The sequence below is a fragment of the Gadus morhua genome, chromosome 21 (assembly GCF_902167405.1).
Source record: "Gadus morhua chromosome 21, gadMor3.0, whole genome shotgun sequence".
NCBI lineage: Eukaryota > Metazoa > Chordata > Actinopteri > Gadiformes > Gadidae > Gadus > Gadus morhua.
The window spans coordinates 19,818,118-19,834,254 of NC_044068.1; the positions used below are offsets into that span (position 1 = coordinate 19,818,118).

General features: G+C 40.4%; 1 protein-coding gene across 1 annotated transcript in view; it reads right to left on the reverse strand.

The window, feature by feature from the left end:
• The window catches only part of LOC115534495 (dentin sialophosphoprotein), a 44,399-nt gene that overhangs the window by 4,030 nt on the left and 24,232 nt on the right, over positions 1 to 16,137 (reverse strand). The window contains exons 9-28 of the mRNA XM_030345505.1: positions 15,951 to 16,076; positions 15,637 to 15,816; positions 15,482 to 15,544; positions 15,148 to 15,189; positions 14,895 to 14,936; positions 14,514 to 14,582; positions 13,625 to 13,660; positions 13,441 to 13,485; positions 13,110 to 13,163; positions 12,959 to 13,006; positions 12,542 to 12,571; positions 10,823 to 11,269; positions 9,791 to 9,895; positions 8,099 to 8,131; positions 7,962 to 8,009; positions 6,952 to 7,044; positions 1,662 to 1,697; positions 1,538 to 1,588; positions 1,358 to 1,393; positions 549 to 605 (exon numbers count right to left, since the gene is read on the reverse strand). Of these exons, the coding sequence (XP_030201365.1) occupies positions 549 to 605; positions 1,358 to 1,393; positions 1,538 to 1,588; positions 1,662 to 1,697; positions 6,952 to 7,044; positions 7,962 to 8,009; positions 8,099 to 8,131; positions 9,791 to 9,895; positions 10,823 to 11,269; positions 12,542 to 12,571; positions 12,959 to 13,006; positions 13,110 to 13,163; positions 13,441 to 13,485; positions 13,625 to 13,660; positions 14,514 to 14,582; positions 14,895 to 14,936; positions 15,148 to 15,189; positions 15,482 to 15,544; positions 15,637 to 15,816; positions 15,951 to 16,076 (1,641 nt within the window). The remainder of the gene's footprint in view (positions 1 to 548; positions 606 to 1,357; positions 1,394 to 1,537; positions 1,589 to 1,661; positions 1,698 to 6,951; positions 7,045 to 7,961; positions 8,010 to 8,098; positions 8,132 to 9,790; positions 9,896 to 10,822; positions 11,270 to 12,541; positions 12,572 to 12,958; positions 13,007 to 13,109; positions 13,164 to 13,440; positions 13,486 to 13,624; positions 13,661 to 14,513; positions 14,583 to 14,894; positions 14,937 to 15,147; positions 15,190 to 15,481; positions 15,545 to 15,636; positions 15,817 to 15,950; positions 16,077 to 16,137) is intronic.

A 16,137-nucleotide genomic window follows, 5' to 3' on the forward strand; every position in this document is an offset into this window, starting at 1 on the left:
CCATCTGTCAGTTGTGGCAACCCCGCACCGGCGGACCTGGAGGAAACTCGCCAACGCTCTGAACAGCGCCCTCTCTATGGACAAGTAGTCCAAGGGAGATACATCCCCTTCAACACGGCTGTAACCGCCCACCAATCAAGCAGGCACAGACAATCATGGGGATTGAGATCACCTGGGGGAAGGCGGCGGCAGTGGGGTATTAAAGGCCGAGCACACGGCAGTCAAGGGAGAGAGAAGCAGAGGCGAGACCGACATACTATCACCCTAACGTGTGGAATGCTTTCTTCTAGGAATAACTGAAGGGCGCCGGGAGCAACGTATGCGCCGGACACCAAGACCGACCTGGCCGGGGAACCCTCACCCTTTTTCCCCATAGTGGAAGTAGCCAAAGTTAATTTATGATTTTCCTTATTCTTCTGAGCGGTCCTGAAATAAAACCCTCGTTCTGACACCGGGCTTGAGCGTCCTTTATTGGGAATCCCAGCCACCGACCCCTGGGGTTGCCACACAGTGGTAAGACAGCCATTCTCCCAGTTAAACCAGTTCACCTGTTTTCTTCTTGTCCGTTGTGTTGTCTTCCGTTTTGGGTTCAGGCTTCAGTTTGCCTTGAATAGAGGAGGAGAAAGGTAATGTGTGAGTATTTTCAAGCGTTTCTTGACGGTAAATACATGAAAGGAAAGCAAAGTTTACACAAGGATTATGATAAATGGACTGCATTTATATAGCACTTTTTCTGTAACCAGTGGACACCAAAAGCACTTTACAATACTGCCTCACAATCGCCCATTCATACACACATTCACACACCGATGGCGGAGTCAGCCATGCAAAGGCGACTGCCAGCTCGTCGGGAGCAGTTCGAGTTAGGTGCCTTGCTCAGGGACACCTCAACACTCAGCTAGGAGGGGCCGGGGATTGAACTCGCAACCTTTCAGTTGCCAGCCAACCCGCTCAACCTCCTGAGCTATGCCGCCCCATTTGCTGCCTATGGCACTTCCTGATTTATAATTTGTATTTTCTATTTAAGGAATATATAAATGTGTATTGTGTAATTTGTATAACCTTGTATGTTGAATATTTAACATTTTATTTGTGAGGAGCCCATAGAGGCCCGTGATGCTCAATGGTGCACACTAGAGAGCATCGGTGAGCCCTGATCGCATGAACTACCGGGAACACTTGAAAAAGGACTGAGTGGTGAATGTGGATAAGTCTGGTACTAATAAAGCATATTTGTGGAATGGTTGCCATAAGAGAAAATTGACATTTAAGAGATAAACAGAGCGAACAGTACCTAAAATTATATATATTATGCAAAAATATTATATATTATACTAAGTTGCTTATTATTCCTTACCGTTAGCGTCAACTTTTTCAGAGTTCTTTCCTTTTTCTACAAGATGAAATAAAAACAAGTACAATCTCAGATAATAAATACAAATACAAAATCTAAGCGTATGGGTCCCGATTGAGAAATTGTTGTTGTCGGAAAACCTACAAATAGCTGCCAATAAGGTCAAATCATTTATTTACTCACTGGCTTTGCAGGTCTGAGCTGACTTGGCCAGCAGTATATCTTTGGAATTTTCTGGGAAAGTTTTTGTATAAATGTGTATTAACATTCACAGATGTAGTGAACACATGTTCTAAAAGATACTTACTTGGCCTTTCTATGGCGGCTTTCGATCTTGTGTTGGCTGTAAAGGGGGGAAAGAAAATGTGTTAACAAATGTTAATTAATTCATTTCTAACTTTATATACAGTGTGTATGTATGTATGTATGTATGTATGTATGTATGTATGTATGTATGTATGTATGTATATATATATGTATATGCATATGTATATGTGTATGTATGTATATGTGTATGTATGTATATGTGTATATATATATATATATATATATATATATATATATATATATATATATATATATATATATTAGTGCTGTCAGTTAAACGCGTTATTAACGGCGTTAACGCAAACCAATTATAACAGCGTTAATTATTTTTATCTATATTTTTTATTATTCAATTTTTATTTTATTTTTTTTCTTTGGCTCAAAACAGAGAAGCAGTAGCCTGACTGCTATGTTCAGGGCAGTATGTTTGTATGTTCATCGTTTAATTGCACTATAGGCTTTTTTTTTTGTATCTTCCTGTTTTGATCAGTATATGCCAATGTTGTTATCAATAAAAAAACATTTGCACAAGGCAAGCCGATGCACTTCTCCATGTTGATAAGAGCATAAAAATGAGAAAAATTAATGGGACAAAGAAATGACGGGATATTTAGCATAGAAAAAAATTAATCGTGAGTTAACTATGACATTAATGCGATTAATCGCGATGAATTATTTAAATCGCTTGACAGCACTAATAAATAAATATATATCTATCAGGGTCCATACAGAAATTCTTAAATTTAATTTACTACCTTTTAATCCCTTTACCATATTTTTTAATACCAACACGACTTCAAGAGAGAGAGAGAGAGAGAGAGGGACCATAGGAGTTGGATTAATCAAGATGTCCCAAGGGGACTTTTAATCAATATGTCACAAAGCAGACGTAGACAGAGAGTGCCAGAGCGAGAGAATTTTTGGGCCCTATTTTAACGGTCTGAAACGCAAATGAGAAGCGCCAAGCGCAAGTAGCTTTGTGGGCGGTTATATGGTGATGTTGCTATTTTACCGGCGCATAGACTCTTGCGCCCGGCGAAAATCTAAAAATGGGTGGTCTGAAGTAGCCTAATTTCCCGTAGGTGTGATTTGGTCGTAACGTGCAATAAACCAATGAGAGTGCCATCTCCTATCCCCTTTAAGAGCCATGAGCGCATTTGAATCTGACGAGTTGATATTTTGACAGCACGTTTACAGTCTCCGAAGAGACAGAATTTCAAACTTCAAATGGCTCAGTTTATGGCCAAATAATATGGCCTAATTCCCACATGGGAATAGCGTTTTCTTCCACAACTTCAGAATTACTGAGTCCTCAAATAGATTTCGGCAAAGAAAACGTAACACACATACGATATGCGGTAACTGTGATACTATTTAATGATATACGCAATACATTAATAAACATAGTTTCTTATCAGTATTGTATGCATTATCGTTATCAACTTGTGTTCCTAATATGCATGTGTCCCCCCGTTAATATACATTTCCATGGACTGTATTATGCGGTACGTGTTTAGCTTGTGTGTGTTTAAACAGATGGACGCACACACGCGCCCGCTTTCATTAATTCTTTTACACATACACCCACGCGAGCCTGCATTCATTCATTCTTTTTAACACTCACTCGCGGTAAAACAATGTTTTCTCACGATCAAATACTCATCAGTCCTAAAAGTTATGAGCTTGTACACGATGTCTGTGTCAAGAAAATATGTGTTTGCTGTACGGTGTTTGCAGATGCATTGATTAAAAAGTACAACTTATTTCCGCTGTATCAGCTGCTCTTTCCCAAATAATTTACCAAGAATAGATGAGAGAAGCAAAGTGTATGCGCAAGGTGCACAAGCAACATTATGCATGCGCCCTTAAAATAGCATCTGAACAAATCTAAACAAATACCTGACTTTAAACCAGGTATTTCCTGGTTTGTGGCGCAATTGTTTCCTTAAACTGCAAAATAGCACCAGGGAATGTTTGCGCCAGAACACGCCTCCTCCTTTTGCCGAACAGCCCCTTGGGGCGCAAGATCATTCCCTAATTTACAGGCGTGTGGCAGTGGAGGTAAAAGACGCTCTGCGCCAGTTGACAAACTAGCAACGACACATGCGTCAGTGTTGAAAGTCAATTGCGCCGGATGCAAGATAGGGCCCTTTGTGTCCAGTGTTGAAGTTAAGTTATAACAAGGTAAGTTATAATTACCTTGTTCACATTGTTATTACAGTGTAAAGGTTTTGCATGAAAAAGTACAGCGTAGTAACGCATTACACACAACACTAGCCGCGTTTACAAGGACACTTCTGATCCGATTCGATTTCTAATCGGAATAGATCTATTCCTATCATGGAATCTGAATGTACTGTATATAGGCCTTTGGCATTTACAAAAGTGGTATGCTTACGTTTGTATGTCTCTCGCGCACAACCGTTATGTTGGTCTGGACTTATATGATGCAAGGGATAATGTTGTAGTACAGAACACTGGTCATTATTGCATCCGCTTCCACGATGCGAAGCGGAGGTGTCTTGCTACGCCCTCAAGGGTATTATTTTCGATTATGACCGGCGACATTCTATACATTATTACACGGCTCCTTGCCAAAACAGAAGAGAAATAGTCCGCCAAAGACGTTGACTTCGCTTAGAAACCGGACGCGCTGGGGTTGATAAGTTACCGGACTACTTACGGAGTAAAAAAAGAAAGACGTGAATCAGGCAGAAATTCCACTTTCCTTGACAGCGGTCAAGTTCGGTATGCATTAAAGTACCGACTGACCAATTGCGAAATACTGCAGCTGCTGATGCCATTTCTCTAAGTTATAAAAGTAGCTGCACCCACCCAAAACCAATCGGAATAAGTGTATGTATGTTGATTATAGCGGACTACACCACCTCTTCTATTCCGCATGGAATAACATTCCGATCAGAGAATTGTATTCCGATTGAGCCGTATATATGATCCTTTTTTATTCCGATTGATCTGGTTTTCCACTTCTAATCGGATCAGAAGTGTCCATGTAAACGCGGCTGTCTACCGGTCACACAGTCTCACGGTAACGTCAAAATACATACTGTTGCGCAAATTCACACCAGTGTACTTTCTATAGAGGGATTATCAGTCTACGTCGCTCCCCGCTCTACGAGCATGTCATATGCAGAAAGAGACGAGAGCGACAAGAGCCGCAATCATGTCTTGTTGTTCGGTTGGTTGCACAAACCGTTTTATTAAGACTGATTATCCCATTTATTCTACTTCTTGCTTGCCAACATATTCAAACAATTCAAATACTTTAATAATCATCCTTTTTCTTATTCGTATTGCATGCTTATTAAATGTATACTCTGTTTGAGTCAACTCCCTCTTAAAGTAGTCCCCTTTAATTACGATCGATTAAACATGTTTTTTGACACCTCGAAGGGCATTATCCCGCTTATACCATGGTCACTTGCCAAAGAAAAGAAATTAAGATCATTTATTTATATTTTCATGCGTTTTACAATCCACATATAAAGTTTTTCACATAAATAGGACAGACCTTAGCTACGACTTGGCAATGGGAGGTATTTTAGTCAGCTGAGCTAGGAGCCAGAGAGCTAACGTTATGGATTGTACATATTTATAATTCAAAATTCGTCCCAGGTTTTTTACAACAGATACTCATACACGTTGTTGGTCAACAAGTGATTCTCTCGCTCTGAAAAGCATTTGGCACGCATAAAAACAAGAAAAGTTGATATTTCTGTTCCTTTCAATGCAAACGTGTTACTAAGCTTACCAAAGGGTTATTATGCCATACACCACCATTTGGAAGGGTCTATAGCGTATAACCGCATTGTCTGGTTACAGTTTAATTAATTTTTCACAATTTACCAGCTTTCGTTTTGAAGAATAATCACCGCGCCATTCGTTTCAATGGGAATCGTGACAGTCTATAATTTCAACACAAAGTGAAAGTGTACATATTTATAATTCCAGAATTCGTCCCAGCCTTTATGCCACCGATATTCTAGCGTCCATAACATATAGACCCTGCGTTGTCTGATTACAGTTTAATTCATTTTTCACAATTTACCAGGTCTCGTTTTGAAGAATAATCACCGAGCCATTAGTTTCAATCACGACGGTCTATACTCTAACATAAAGTGTGCATATTTATAATTCGAAATTCGTCCCAGCCTTTATACAACAGATACTATAGGGTCTATAGCATATAACAGCGTTTTCCCAGGACCTCCACTGGCTCCCTGTAGTAGCTTGCATCAGAATCAAGATGCTGGTACTGGCATACAAGGCAGTCGATGGAACTGCCCCTGCCTACCTCCAAGCATTGGTAAAGCCACACACCCCAGCTCGATCCCTCCGCTCAACTACCTCAGCTGGACGTCTGGTACTGCTATCGCTAAGAGCAAGCAAAGGTCGATCAACAAAGTCACAACTTTTCTCTGTTTAGGGACCTCAGTGGTGGAACAAGCTCTCTGCCGATGTCAGGATCGCAGAGTCGCTCACCAGCTTCCGCAAAAGACTCAAAGCCTACCTGTTCAGAGTTCACCTCGACTCTGCATAGCTACCCAGCCCCTTCCGGCCACCATTGTATGTTGTACGTCCTGGCATTTATTGTACGCACTTAAGTATACATTGCACTCATTCATAGTACTTGATAGTGTAGCATCTGCAGTAGCTGCTATCATTGCTGTACACGGGAAATGGGTTAGCCTAGGGATTGTGAGTACTTGCACTTGGTTCTATGAACATCTTTACTGTACTGACAGCGATATATTGTTTCACTTCTTATGGCAAATGTACTTAGTGTAAGTCGCTTTTGATAAAAGCGTCTGCTAAATGCCCTAAATGTAAATGTAAATAATGGTATGTTCAGTTAATACAAATGTATACATTTGCAGTTTACATTGTTTACATCTTTGTTGTGCCAAGCATTGTCCAATCTGTTTTTAGATTAGTCAAACTTGGCACAGACAAAACTTATTAAGGTAGTGAGTTCCATATTGAGCGTCTGAATATTTTCCTCTGATGATCTCGACTACTTCATTGAAAATACCATTTTAACACCTTGCTCTAGCTAGCAAGCCAGCTCTAAAGTCTTTGGAACCGTTGCTAAATATATCACATTAGGGTTGTTACTTGATCATTGACAGGGCTAAACTAAGGTACTAACATTCTCTCATGATTCTAAACTACCCACTAAGGGTGTTGGCGGTCAGCAGAAGTAAGGGTTTCAACACATGTCTCTATTGGTGGGTAGTCCAGGTGTTTACTTTGAGTGGCAGGCCTGGGGGTCACAGTGACATTCCCCCCCGCCCCTGGAGTGCTGACTCTGGGCCGGATAGGGTGGACCTCCGATCCACCATCTGAGAAGAAAGCAGATGTGAAGACAGTACGACATGTGAGGACAGTACGACATGTGAGGACAGTACGACATGTGAAGACAGTACGACATGTGAAGACAGTACGACATGTGAAGAAAGTACGACATGTGAAGACAGTACAACATGAGAAGACAGTACGACAAGTTAAGCTTATTTTCCCCATATATATAAATATATATATATTTTATTATGTTTTATTTTTAGTTCACAAATCTTACAGTAAGATTTGTTGGATACATATAGGTATGTTGTCATTTATTCTTATACCTGCTGCTATAAATCCATGTATAAATATAGTCCTCATCATGATGCACCTTTTACAAAATGTTCAAGCTAAGCTACTTAAAGCTGCTGTAGGTACGACTGAGAGTGAGAGAAAGCAGTTGAGGACGAGTTTTAAACCAAACCAAAGAGACGTCCCTCCCTCCTTATGTGGGGTTGCATTTCACACACCTGTGATTGACAGGCATGATGGATTCCCCAAACCAAAAAGGGTGGTAAGAAAATGTACCCTTTGATTTGAAACAGTGAAACTGTTTCAAATCAAAACGGTTTCACACAGAGACCATTTATATACAAAACAGATATTCTCACTGAGCATTTCACTCACTAATATCTGACAGATGGCGTATCTAACATATGACCAAATAACTGCTCTTAATCTTACCTACAGCACCTTCAATAATAAAAACGATTATTTTGATATGAAAGACTTCTTTATGTGCACACCAACTCAACTTCAAAGATCATTACTATATTTCTCACGGAGCTTGTTTCTTGTGATATGTAATAAGATATGAATAAGAAAATATGTTTGCCCGCAATGATCTCCGAGCTTAATCCAGCTCCTAAATAACAGTTAGTGTTATTAATAAGTGTTTTCATCCAAAGCCTTTTACCTTTCCCAGACACAGTGACCTTGGCTTTCCTTTTGACAAAAGATGGTTCTGAAAAGGAGAGAGAGGATTGTATGTCTCATCGGTACCAATACTCAACCAGAATAAGACAATATGTGTTCAAATTAAAGTCACGTTACCTTTCTTTGAAGCAGCTGTTTTCTTAACAGCATCTGCGATAAACAAAGTTCATACAATATTAGCAACCAAAATAGCCTATTTTGCAATTTGAGGAAAGATATTTTCTACCTATTTCCCGAGCAGTTCTGGGTCTAACCCGGAGCTACACTGACGGGTTGCCCCACCTGTGGTCCTGCAATCGGCAACACCTCCCATTCACTTTGTATTAGATGAAATTTCGTGTGGGGCAAGGGATTGTGGGAAGTCTTGAGTGCAAGTCGGAGAAACGCGAGTCTTGCCATCTGATCGGCCCGGGCCGTGCGCATGAAAGCACTGATCCACTGGACCCCGCTGCACCACTCGCCTGGAGCTGCAGTGACAGCACCAATGATGTCTTTCTTTAAACTTTCTTTTTTCTTGTATATAGAATGTCTGGGGTCGTACTTTATGACTGTATTTCTCTACCCTGACCATCAACTGCACCTCATCCATGATCGCAAATAGAAAGATACAAAGTGAACAAGAGGGTCTTATTCTGCAGAGGGACCAGGGTTGGTGTTGGTGGTGGAGGACCACATTTCCTTCGGGGGAGTGTGAGGCAGTGGGGGGGGCAGTGTGAGGCCGTATGGGGCAGTGGGGGGCAGTGGGGGGCAGTAGGGGGCCGTGTGGGGCAGTGGGAGGTTGAATGGGGCAGTGGGGGGCCGTGTGGGGCAGTGGGAGGCCGAATGGGGCAGTGGGGGGCCGTGTGGGGCAGGGGGGGCAGTGCGGGGCAATTGGGGGCAGTCGGAGTCATTGCGTCCGGCCGGGCTGTCCGGCAGGGGCAATAGCGCCCTGCAAAGAACGTCCTCTCCATTGGCTTGATGTTGCCCCCAAAAGGCTCAGATTATATTCTAACGTTAAGGAAAGGATCCCAACAGAGATACATCATTTTATAATTTTATAATAACTTATTTCTTTACCCTTTGCTTGATTGGGGTAAGTGAGTTATTGTGTCCAACCAAGCTTTGCTCAAGGAGAAGTATCGCGAGAGTGGAGTCATTGCAGGAAGAGAACGGTGGAAACGTGAGCAAGACCTGGCGAGAGAGCAGTTTGTTGTGATGGCCTACAGAAAGCATAACTTAGAGTTATCTTCAAGATTTGGGCAAAGGCGAGTTGAGATTGTAATGACACTAGGGAAACGCAATGACAAGATTGCAGAGCGCAACTTCTGCTTGAGCGAGACTTGGTTGGAACCATAAAAAACAGACTGGATCAAGAACGGAAAATAAACAAGTTTTGTTCCAACTAGTCCAATTTCAAATAATTGAAAAAAGTTGTCTGCATTAGTGTGGAAGACCTGATATGATAGGCCCTTCAACATCTGACAGCTTTAACATCACTTGACTGTCCAAGATTTAATACATTTCTCCCTCACTCATACACAGACACAAACACATCATACCTTCCTTCCTTAGTTTCTATTTGATTATTGCTGGTTCTGTGACAAGACATGTGACTGCACATAAGCGAATACAAATCCAGTGTTTCAATCATTCATTCATAATCATTTGTTATGTGTTATTATTAGACAGATGCTGCAGTGCCTAAATCCATATTGTATTTTACGTTAATATAAAGTAAACATAGTTTAATAAGAACGAAAAGAATGCTATTTAGTGAATGATGAATGAATGTATCTCTTAGGACTTCACAACAGCATGTGTAATGCTTACCTTTTTTAGCTTTCATTTTGGCTGCTTTGGTTGCAACAGAAGACTCCTTTCTTTCACCTTTCTTCACAGCGCCTGCTATGGTCATGTTTTTGGAAGCATCATAATCTGAAAAAATAAAACTTTGATTCAGCCCATTTGTTTTTAAACAAAGAAAAGTGTTTTCATAAATGGATTAAAGTGGCAACGTAAAAGATTTCTGTTTAGTTCTCTTTGGTGCTAAAAAGGGAATTGCGTATGTATCCACAGTTTGTAAAAGGCATTATACTGCAAGGTCATTATTATCACCATAAGAGTTTCTTTTGAAATAAAATTAGGTCCAACTAAATCCGTAAATCCAATTTAAACCAATGCAAATTTGACAATATAAACTTGATGAAACACTACGTTTTTTACACTTGACCCCTCTATTACAGGAGGAAGATAGTGGCTGGACAGACATTTTCTTAATATATGTACATCTTCGAGATAAGCACTTTAAAATAATTAAAATAAGTACATATCTGTATTTATTAGAGAAGCATACACATACAAAACTAAAAAATGTATATCCTGCTGAAAATGCTGCAAAGTGAGGTTGAGAATGTTTTAGTAAAACAACATATTTTAAGAGGTAAATAAATGTGAAATGCTAACGTGATCAAGTTTAAATACATTTGAGATCAAATTTAGAATAGCTGAGCTGTTGGATGAATCAAGTCTGTGCGTGTGTGTGTGTGTGTGTGTGTGTGGTAGTAACTTGGAAAAGTGTGTTATTGACGTTATTCTTCACATCTAGTTAATCAAGATAAGAACACAAAATGTTGAGGCTTAAACCGTTGTGCTGTGTGGAGTCGCAGCTTTCAGACATATTGTTTGTATAGATAGCGTGACGAGAAAAATAGTTTTTAAGCTTTGAAGTCAGCATTTAGCTTCTAGCGGAAGTACAACAGATACATAGGAAGCCCCTAGCCTCTGGCCATATAAACTATAAGGGGTCCCCTGCCTTGTGTTTTCACTTTGGATAAAAAAAACGCTGGGACTTGGCAGCAGTACCTTGAGGCTGGGCTGCCACAGCCTGTTCTGGGAGATCAGCTGCATCAAGTTGGACTTGAGCTGAGTCTTGGGCTGAGTCAGCCTGTTGGACCATTGGGGCTAGGTCGGCTTGTTGGACTATTGGGGCTGAGTCATGCTTGACCGTTGGGCCTGAGTCAGCTTGTTGGACCGTTGGGGCTGGGTCAGCTTGTTGTACCGTTGGGCCTGAGTCAGCTTGTTGGACCGTTGGGCCTGAGTCAGCTTGTTGGACCGTTGGGGCTGGGTCAGCTTGATGGACCGGCGGAGTAGCGTCCACTGGTGGTTGTGCAGGTTGAGTCTGGGGCTGCATGTATGGGTGGTAGTGCGGGTAGAAATGTGGCATAGGCTGCTGCTGATGCTGCTGTGGTTGGTAGAGAGGTGGAGCGCCTTGATAGGCAGGATGCACTGTCAGAACAGGGGCTGATGGGGCTGCAATTGGATAGACATGATCAGGCCTGCTGCATGTTAGAAGTGGAAAACAGTTAGAGGTGCAGTGTGTAGGAAATAGGAGCATCTAGCATTGGTAGAACGAGCTCCCTGCCAATGTAAGGACCACAGAGTCGCTCACCAGCTTCCGCAAAAGACTCAAGACTCACCTGGGGTCTCATTTATAAAACTGTGCGTGGGATTTGTGCAGCATCGTATTCTAGCCATCTTTCTTATATATTGTTATATATGTTCTATATTTGTATACGGGGAATTACTTAACCTAGCGATTGTTAGTGCTTGCCACTTGGTTCTATTAACATCTTGACTGTACCGACAGCGATATATCGTTTCACCTTCTTCTGACAAAAGTACTTATTGTAAGTCACTTTGGATAAAAGCGTCTGCTAAATGCCCTAAATGTAAATGTTAATTTAGCAGAGATGTTGTTTGTTGTAACAAACTAAAGGACCCCCCCTCAGCTCTCCCTTCCAATGACCACGTGGCCTGGACTGGACTATATGGTGGGTTAGGTGGGAAGGTGTCAGTAGGCACTACAAAATGACGTCATCGTCTACCACAGCATCGTCAAGTATCAAGTGATGAGATTCCTTGATCAATTTGTAAATGTATTTAGATATTTGGTCTTTGAAACTATCTCTCATATCATACAAGTACGATTATTATTATGATTGTTAAAATAAAAGAATATCCTCTCTATAGCCATCTGTCTGTTGGGGAAACTGTAGGAACATGGCTCTACAACATGGCGGGCTCCGTGGGAGAGGACCCGCGCCCTGTGTAGATTATAAATAAAAAAATAAATAAATGTAATAATCCAATGAAAACACAACCACCTCTTATTTTCATCTGGGGTACTCATTTAAAACATACTTATTAGTTTATCTATTACTATTACTAGACCTCTAGTTGTAATTAAACCCATAGCTTCAATGTGGAAACCCCAGTCGATAATGTAACAGATTTTTGAGCGCATTATATAATAAAATTGTGCATATAACATATATAATTTTACGTAATGAGGCAAGCATAATAATTTTCTCCTTACTCTATGAAGCAAGCATAATCATTTTCTACTTATTAGCCGTTTTCACAAATTTTTGCCGCATTTGTATATCAGGAGATTCATTATCCTGATTCGCTCGCACGCGCACGCGCGGGTATGCAGTATGTATGTGCTTGCATGCGATGCATGTGTGCGTTCGCGTGTGCCGTGTGTGTGAGCTGCAGGCTGCTTGGCACATGCGCACTGACCCACTTGTCCGAGTAACTTGTCCGGCAGGCCTGGTATTATATGAGTAAGATGGTAAGTTAAGATAAGATGGTAAGAATATTATTTTACTTATTCATTTCATTTTCCATTTCTGCCAATTCATTTCTGCTAGATGCCACTTTATTCTACACACTGGGCCTTAAGTCCCTGAATCTCTTCAGTCTCAAGTTAGTTGTTCTTCGATGTTCTTAAAAAATTCTAAAACCTATTCAAGTATGTTGCACTTGAAAAGGCAATCTACCCATGGAAACTAGTTCTGAATCACCACCAGTATACCAGTTAGCAGCAAAGAATGATGATGAGCATTGAACAGCGTTTTCTACCTCTTGAACTTCTCTTTATGTTGTTAACATATGTATATGAGTTGTATTTCTTCGTGTCAGTGTTGGATTGGATACCTGTCAGGGTTGGGGGGGGATAAGGGTTGTCCGTCACAACGTGATGAACTGGAAAAAAGTGTTAAGAAAAAAAAATATATAGAGAGAGAGGAGGAGCATTGTCCGCATAAAAGGAATTGAATCCTCAGTGATTTCTACAGCCCAGACTTACCAAACCAGCCTGGAGGTGTGGGGCAGTAGACCGGAGATGGGCGGCAAGGGCCAACTACAACATAGTTATTACATTATCATCATAAAGAGGTAAAACAATGGCCACCATATACAGGCAAACATGTTTCACAGTGAGAATACAAAGGATGCAATCTCAGTGTTGACGGTAAAATTGATAGTCTATAATAAACCAGTTTGAGCCAGAGTGTGTTTGATCCACCATACTGTGCTGCACTGCCTCCCTTTTAGCACTAGTAACGTCATTCCGTCATATTGCCTTATAGGTTTAATTCATTAGATACAAAAAAAGAAAGTATAACCCAACACTTTACCTTCTGGTCCAGATTCTGGCACTTCCTGCTTTGGTTGTTCTTTTTCTGTAAAAATAAAATATTATGTTGATAAATAATAGCAAAAGGAAGGTATGTTTGTGAGTGCTTGTATGTTTGTGTGCAATAATACAGCGATGCATTAATCATCGTTATGTAATTCATATTTGTATGGCGAGGGGTTTACCTTTCCTCACGGTCCTGGGCTTCTCCACTTTTTTGCCTCCAGTGTAAAATGGGAATCAAACACAATATTACATAACTGTGTTTAGGAGTAATATCATTCTTCTACCATCTAGGATGCATTTACATTATACAATGGTAACACTTCACGTAACATTATCCTTGTTACAATGTAATTACATATCAACAATCAACCTAACACCTAAACGTAGTGATGAGTGGAAAAACATTCGTACATTGAACCTCCCTTATTCGTTTTACTGCCTTCACACCAAAAGCGACGGCGCGGCACGAATACATACAAAGTCAAGATTATTTTGCTGTGAATGCACCTTCAATTGCACTTTAACTCTTAAACTGTCCCTAACCCTTTTTTGTTACCTTTGTCCTAACCGTATCCCCAAACTAAATTGTATAGTTATATGTTGTTCCATAATGATATGTAAGCATATTAAGTGAATGCTGTTACATTGCTTTTTACACAGTACTCATTTGTGTAATCACACTGTATAAGGAGACTAATGTGTTACCCATTATCTTTTATTAAATTTGGAAAATCCAAGTGCCATTATAATTTTATAACATCATTCTCATCTAATGAATATGTTCTAGCTACACTAAATGCTTATATCTGTCACTCATGGATATTCAGTTAATTATTATGTTCTACATTACTATGTTCAATGTTTATATCTGTCTCGTGGATATTCAGTCAATTATTGAATATGGGTTTATGCTTATGGCCAACTCTGAGAGAGGGTTTAGGTTCTCTGACACACACAGTGTGTGGTGCACTTTTTCTTTATCTCATAGTGTTCAAATTCAGGGTGTAACAGGGGCTTCACTTGCACTCTCAAGTCAAAAGGCCTTTACTGCCTTCATTGTCATAATACCTCTTAAAAGTCCAGGGACCTTCCTCACTCTCCTGATCTTCTCCTCTAGCTCTGCATTGCGAGGAAAAGCTGAGGAAAACAGAACAAATATAGGTAACACTTTATAATAAGGTGCCATAATAAATAGCAAACTAGTCATTACCTAACCCTTTGTTAATATTTGTTAATTGTTACTAAAATATCTATTTGGCACAAGTTAATCGTTTTTTTTCACTGACCACAGAGTGTAGCTGGTTAGGGTTAGGGTTGTCGTGTGTTAGGGTTATGGCCGTGTGTTATGGTAAGGGTTAGGGTTAGGGCCGTGTGTTAGGGTTAGGGCCGTGTGTTAGGGTTAGGGTTGCTGCTTCTCCTTAAGAACAATATGAAATCTTAACTGCTAACCTTTCCTTTTTGGCGTCTCTTCTGTCTTCCTGGATTCACGCACTGAGGAGTGTAACATATGCAACGTGATTCATCAATTATATCAAAGCTTTTTTACAAAACAAGTTGGTTGTATATATGTTACATGTTACAAATTAATTGCTTTGAATATCATTTTAAACTGGCTGATTTTCACTGCCTCAGTAGCATGAAACCAGAATCCTTGAGGTTTCATTGAGCCTAAGGTGTGCAATGCTTTAAATCCAAGCGTTACCTTTTCTCCTTGGTTTCCCAATAGAAGCTTTTTTTGGCGGCTCTAAAAGCAGAGATATAATGAAACGTACACATGCTTTTCAAACGTATGATATTACAAAATCAGCAAAAAAAGTATATGAATGTTTTGGGGCACATTCATTGTTGACAATATAAAAACACCATGTATTCACATATTTTGGTTTCATGCCTCTTATTAATTAGATATATAATTAATGGCTTGAGGTAGAGGAGGTTCATTTCGATATGCTGAATTAATATATTGAAATAAGTGGTAGAAAATACAAAAGACAAACAAAACCAAACCTTTATACAGAATATGAAGATGCCGTCACCTGTTTTCTCTACTGCCTCTGCAGCTGTATCCGTAGTCTTGGAACAAAGCATGCAGGGGCACACTGAAAAAGGCAAAACGTTAGGTAAATAAGGTTAGGTACACTACAGACATTCTGATTATAATCTGTTATGACTTTTCTTTTCATTGACAAACCTGTGGCTTCTGGCTGGGCTGCACTTTCCTCAGGCTCACCAACCGGTTTCATGACATTGACCTTGGCTTTGTCATCATCATCATCATCATCATCAGCCCCATCTTCTCTCTCGGTTTTCTCTTCAGTTTCTTCCGTGGTTTTCATGGTGACAGTAGGTTGGTCTGTCTCTCCTAGATCTTCTAGATTGACACAATTTACACAGAAATTGACAGCCAGTCACGTATAAAGCATGCGCTGGGTACATGCTACGACACAACAAAAGAAGTTTGGATGGTTATTCACATGGATCACATGGATGGTTCGTCATATTTACCAATAATCTCCTCTGCATCAACCTCTCCACTCTTGTCTCCATCGTCCCCCTCAGTGCCTCCCTCCTTCTCTATGTCATCCTCTTCTTCTGGAGGTCCTGTCCCACTTCCTACTGCTTCCTGTTGGACTGGCAAGTGATGTGCAGCTGGTGCAATCAATCCATCTATGTAGTCAAATATCAACTTCTT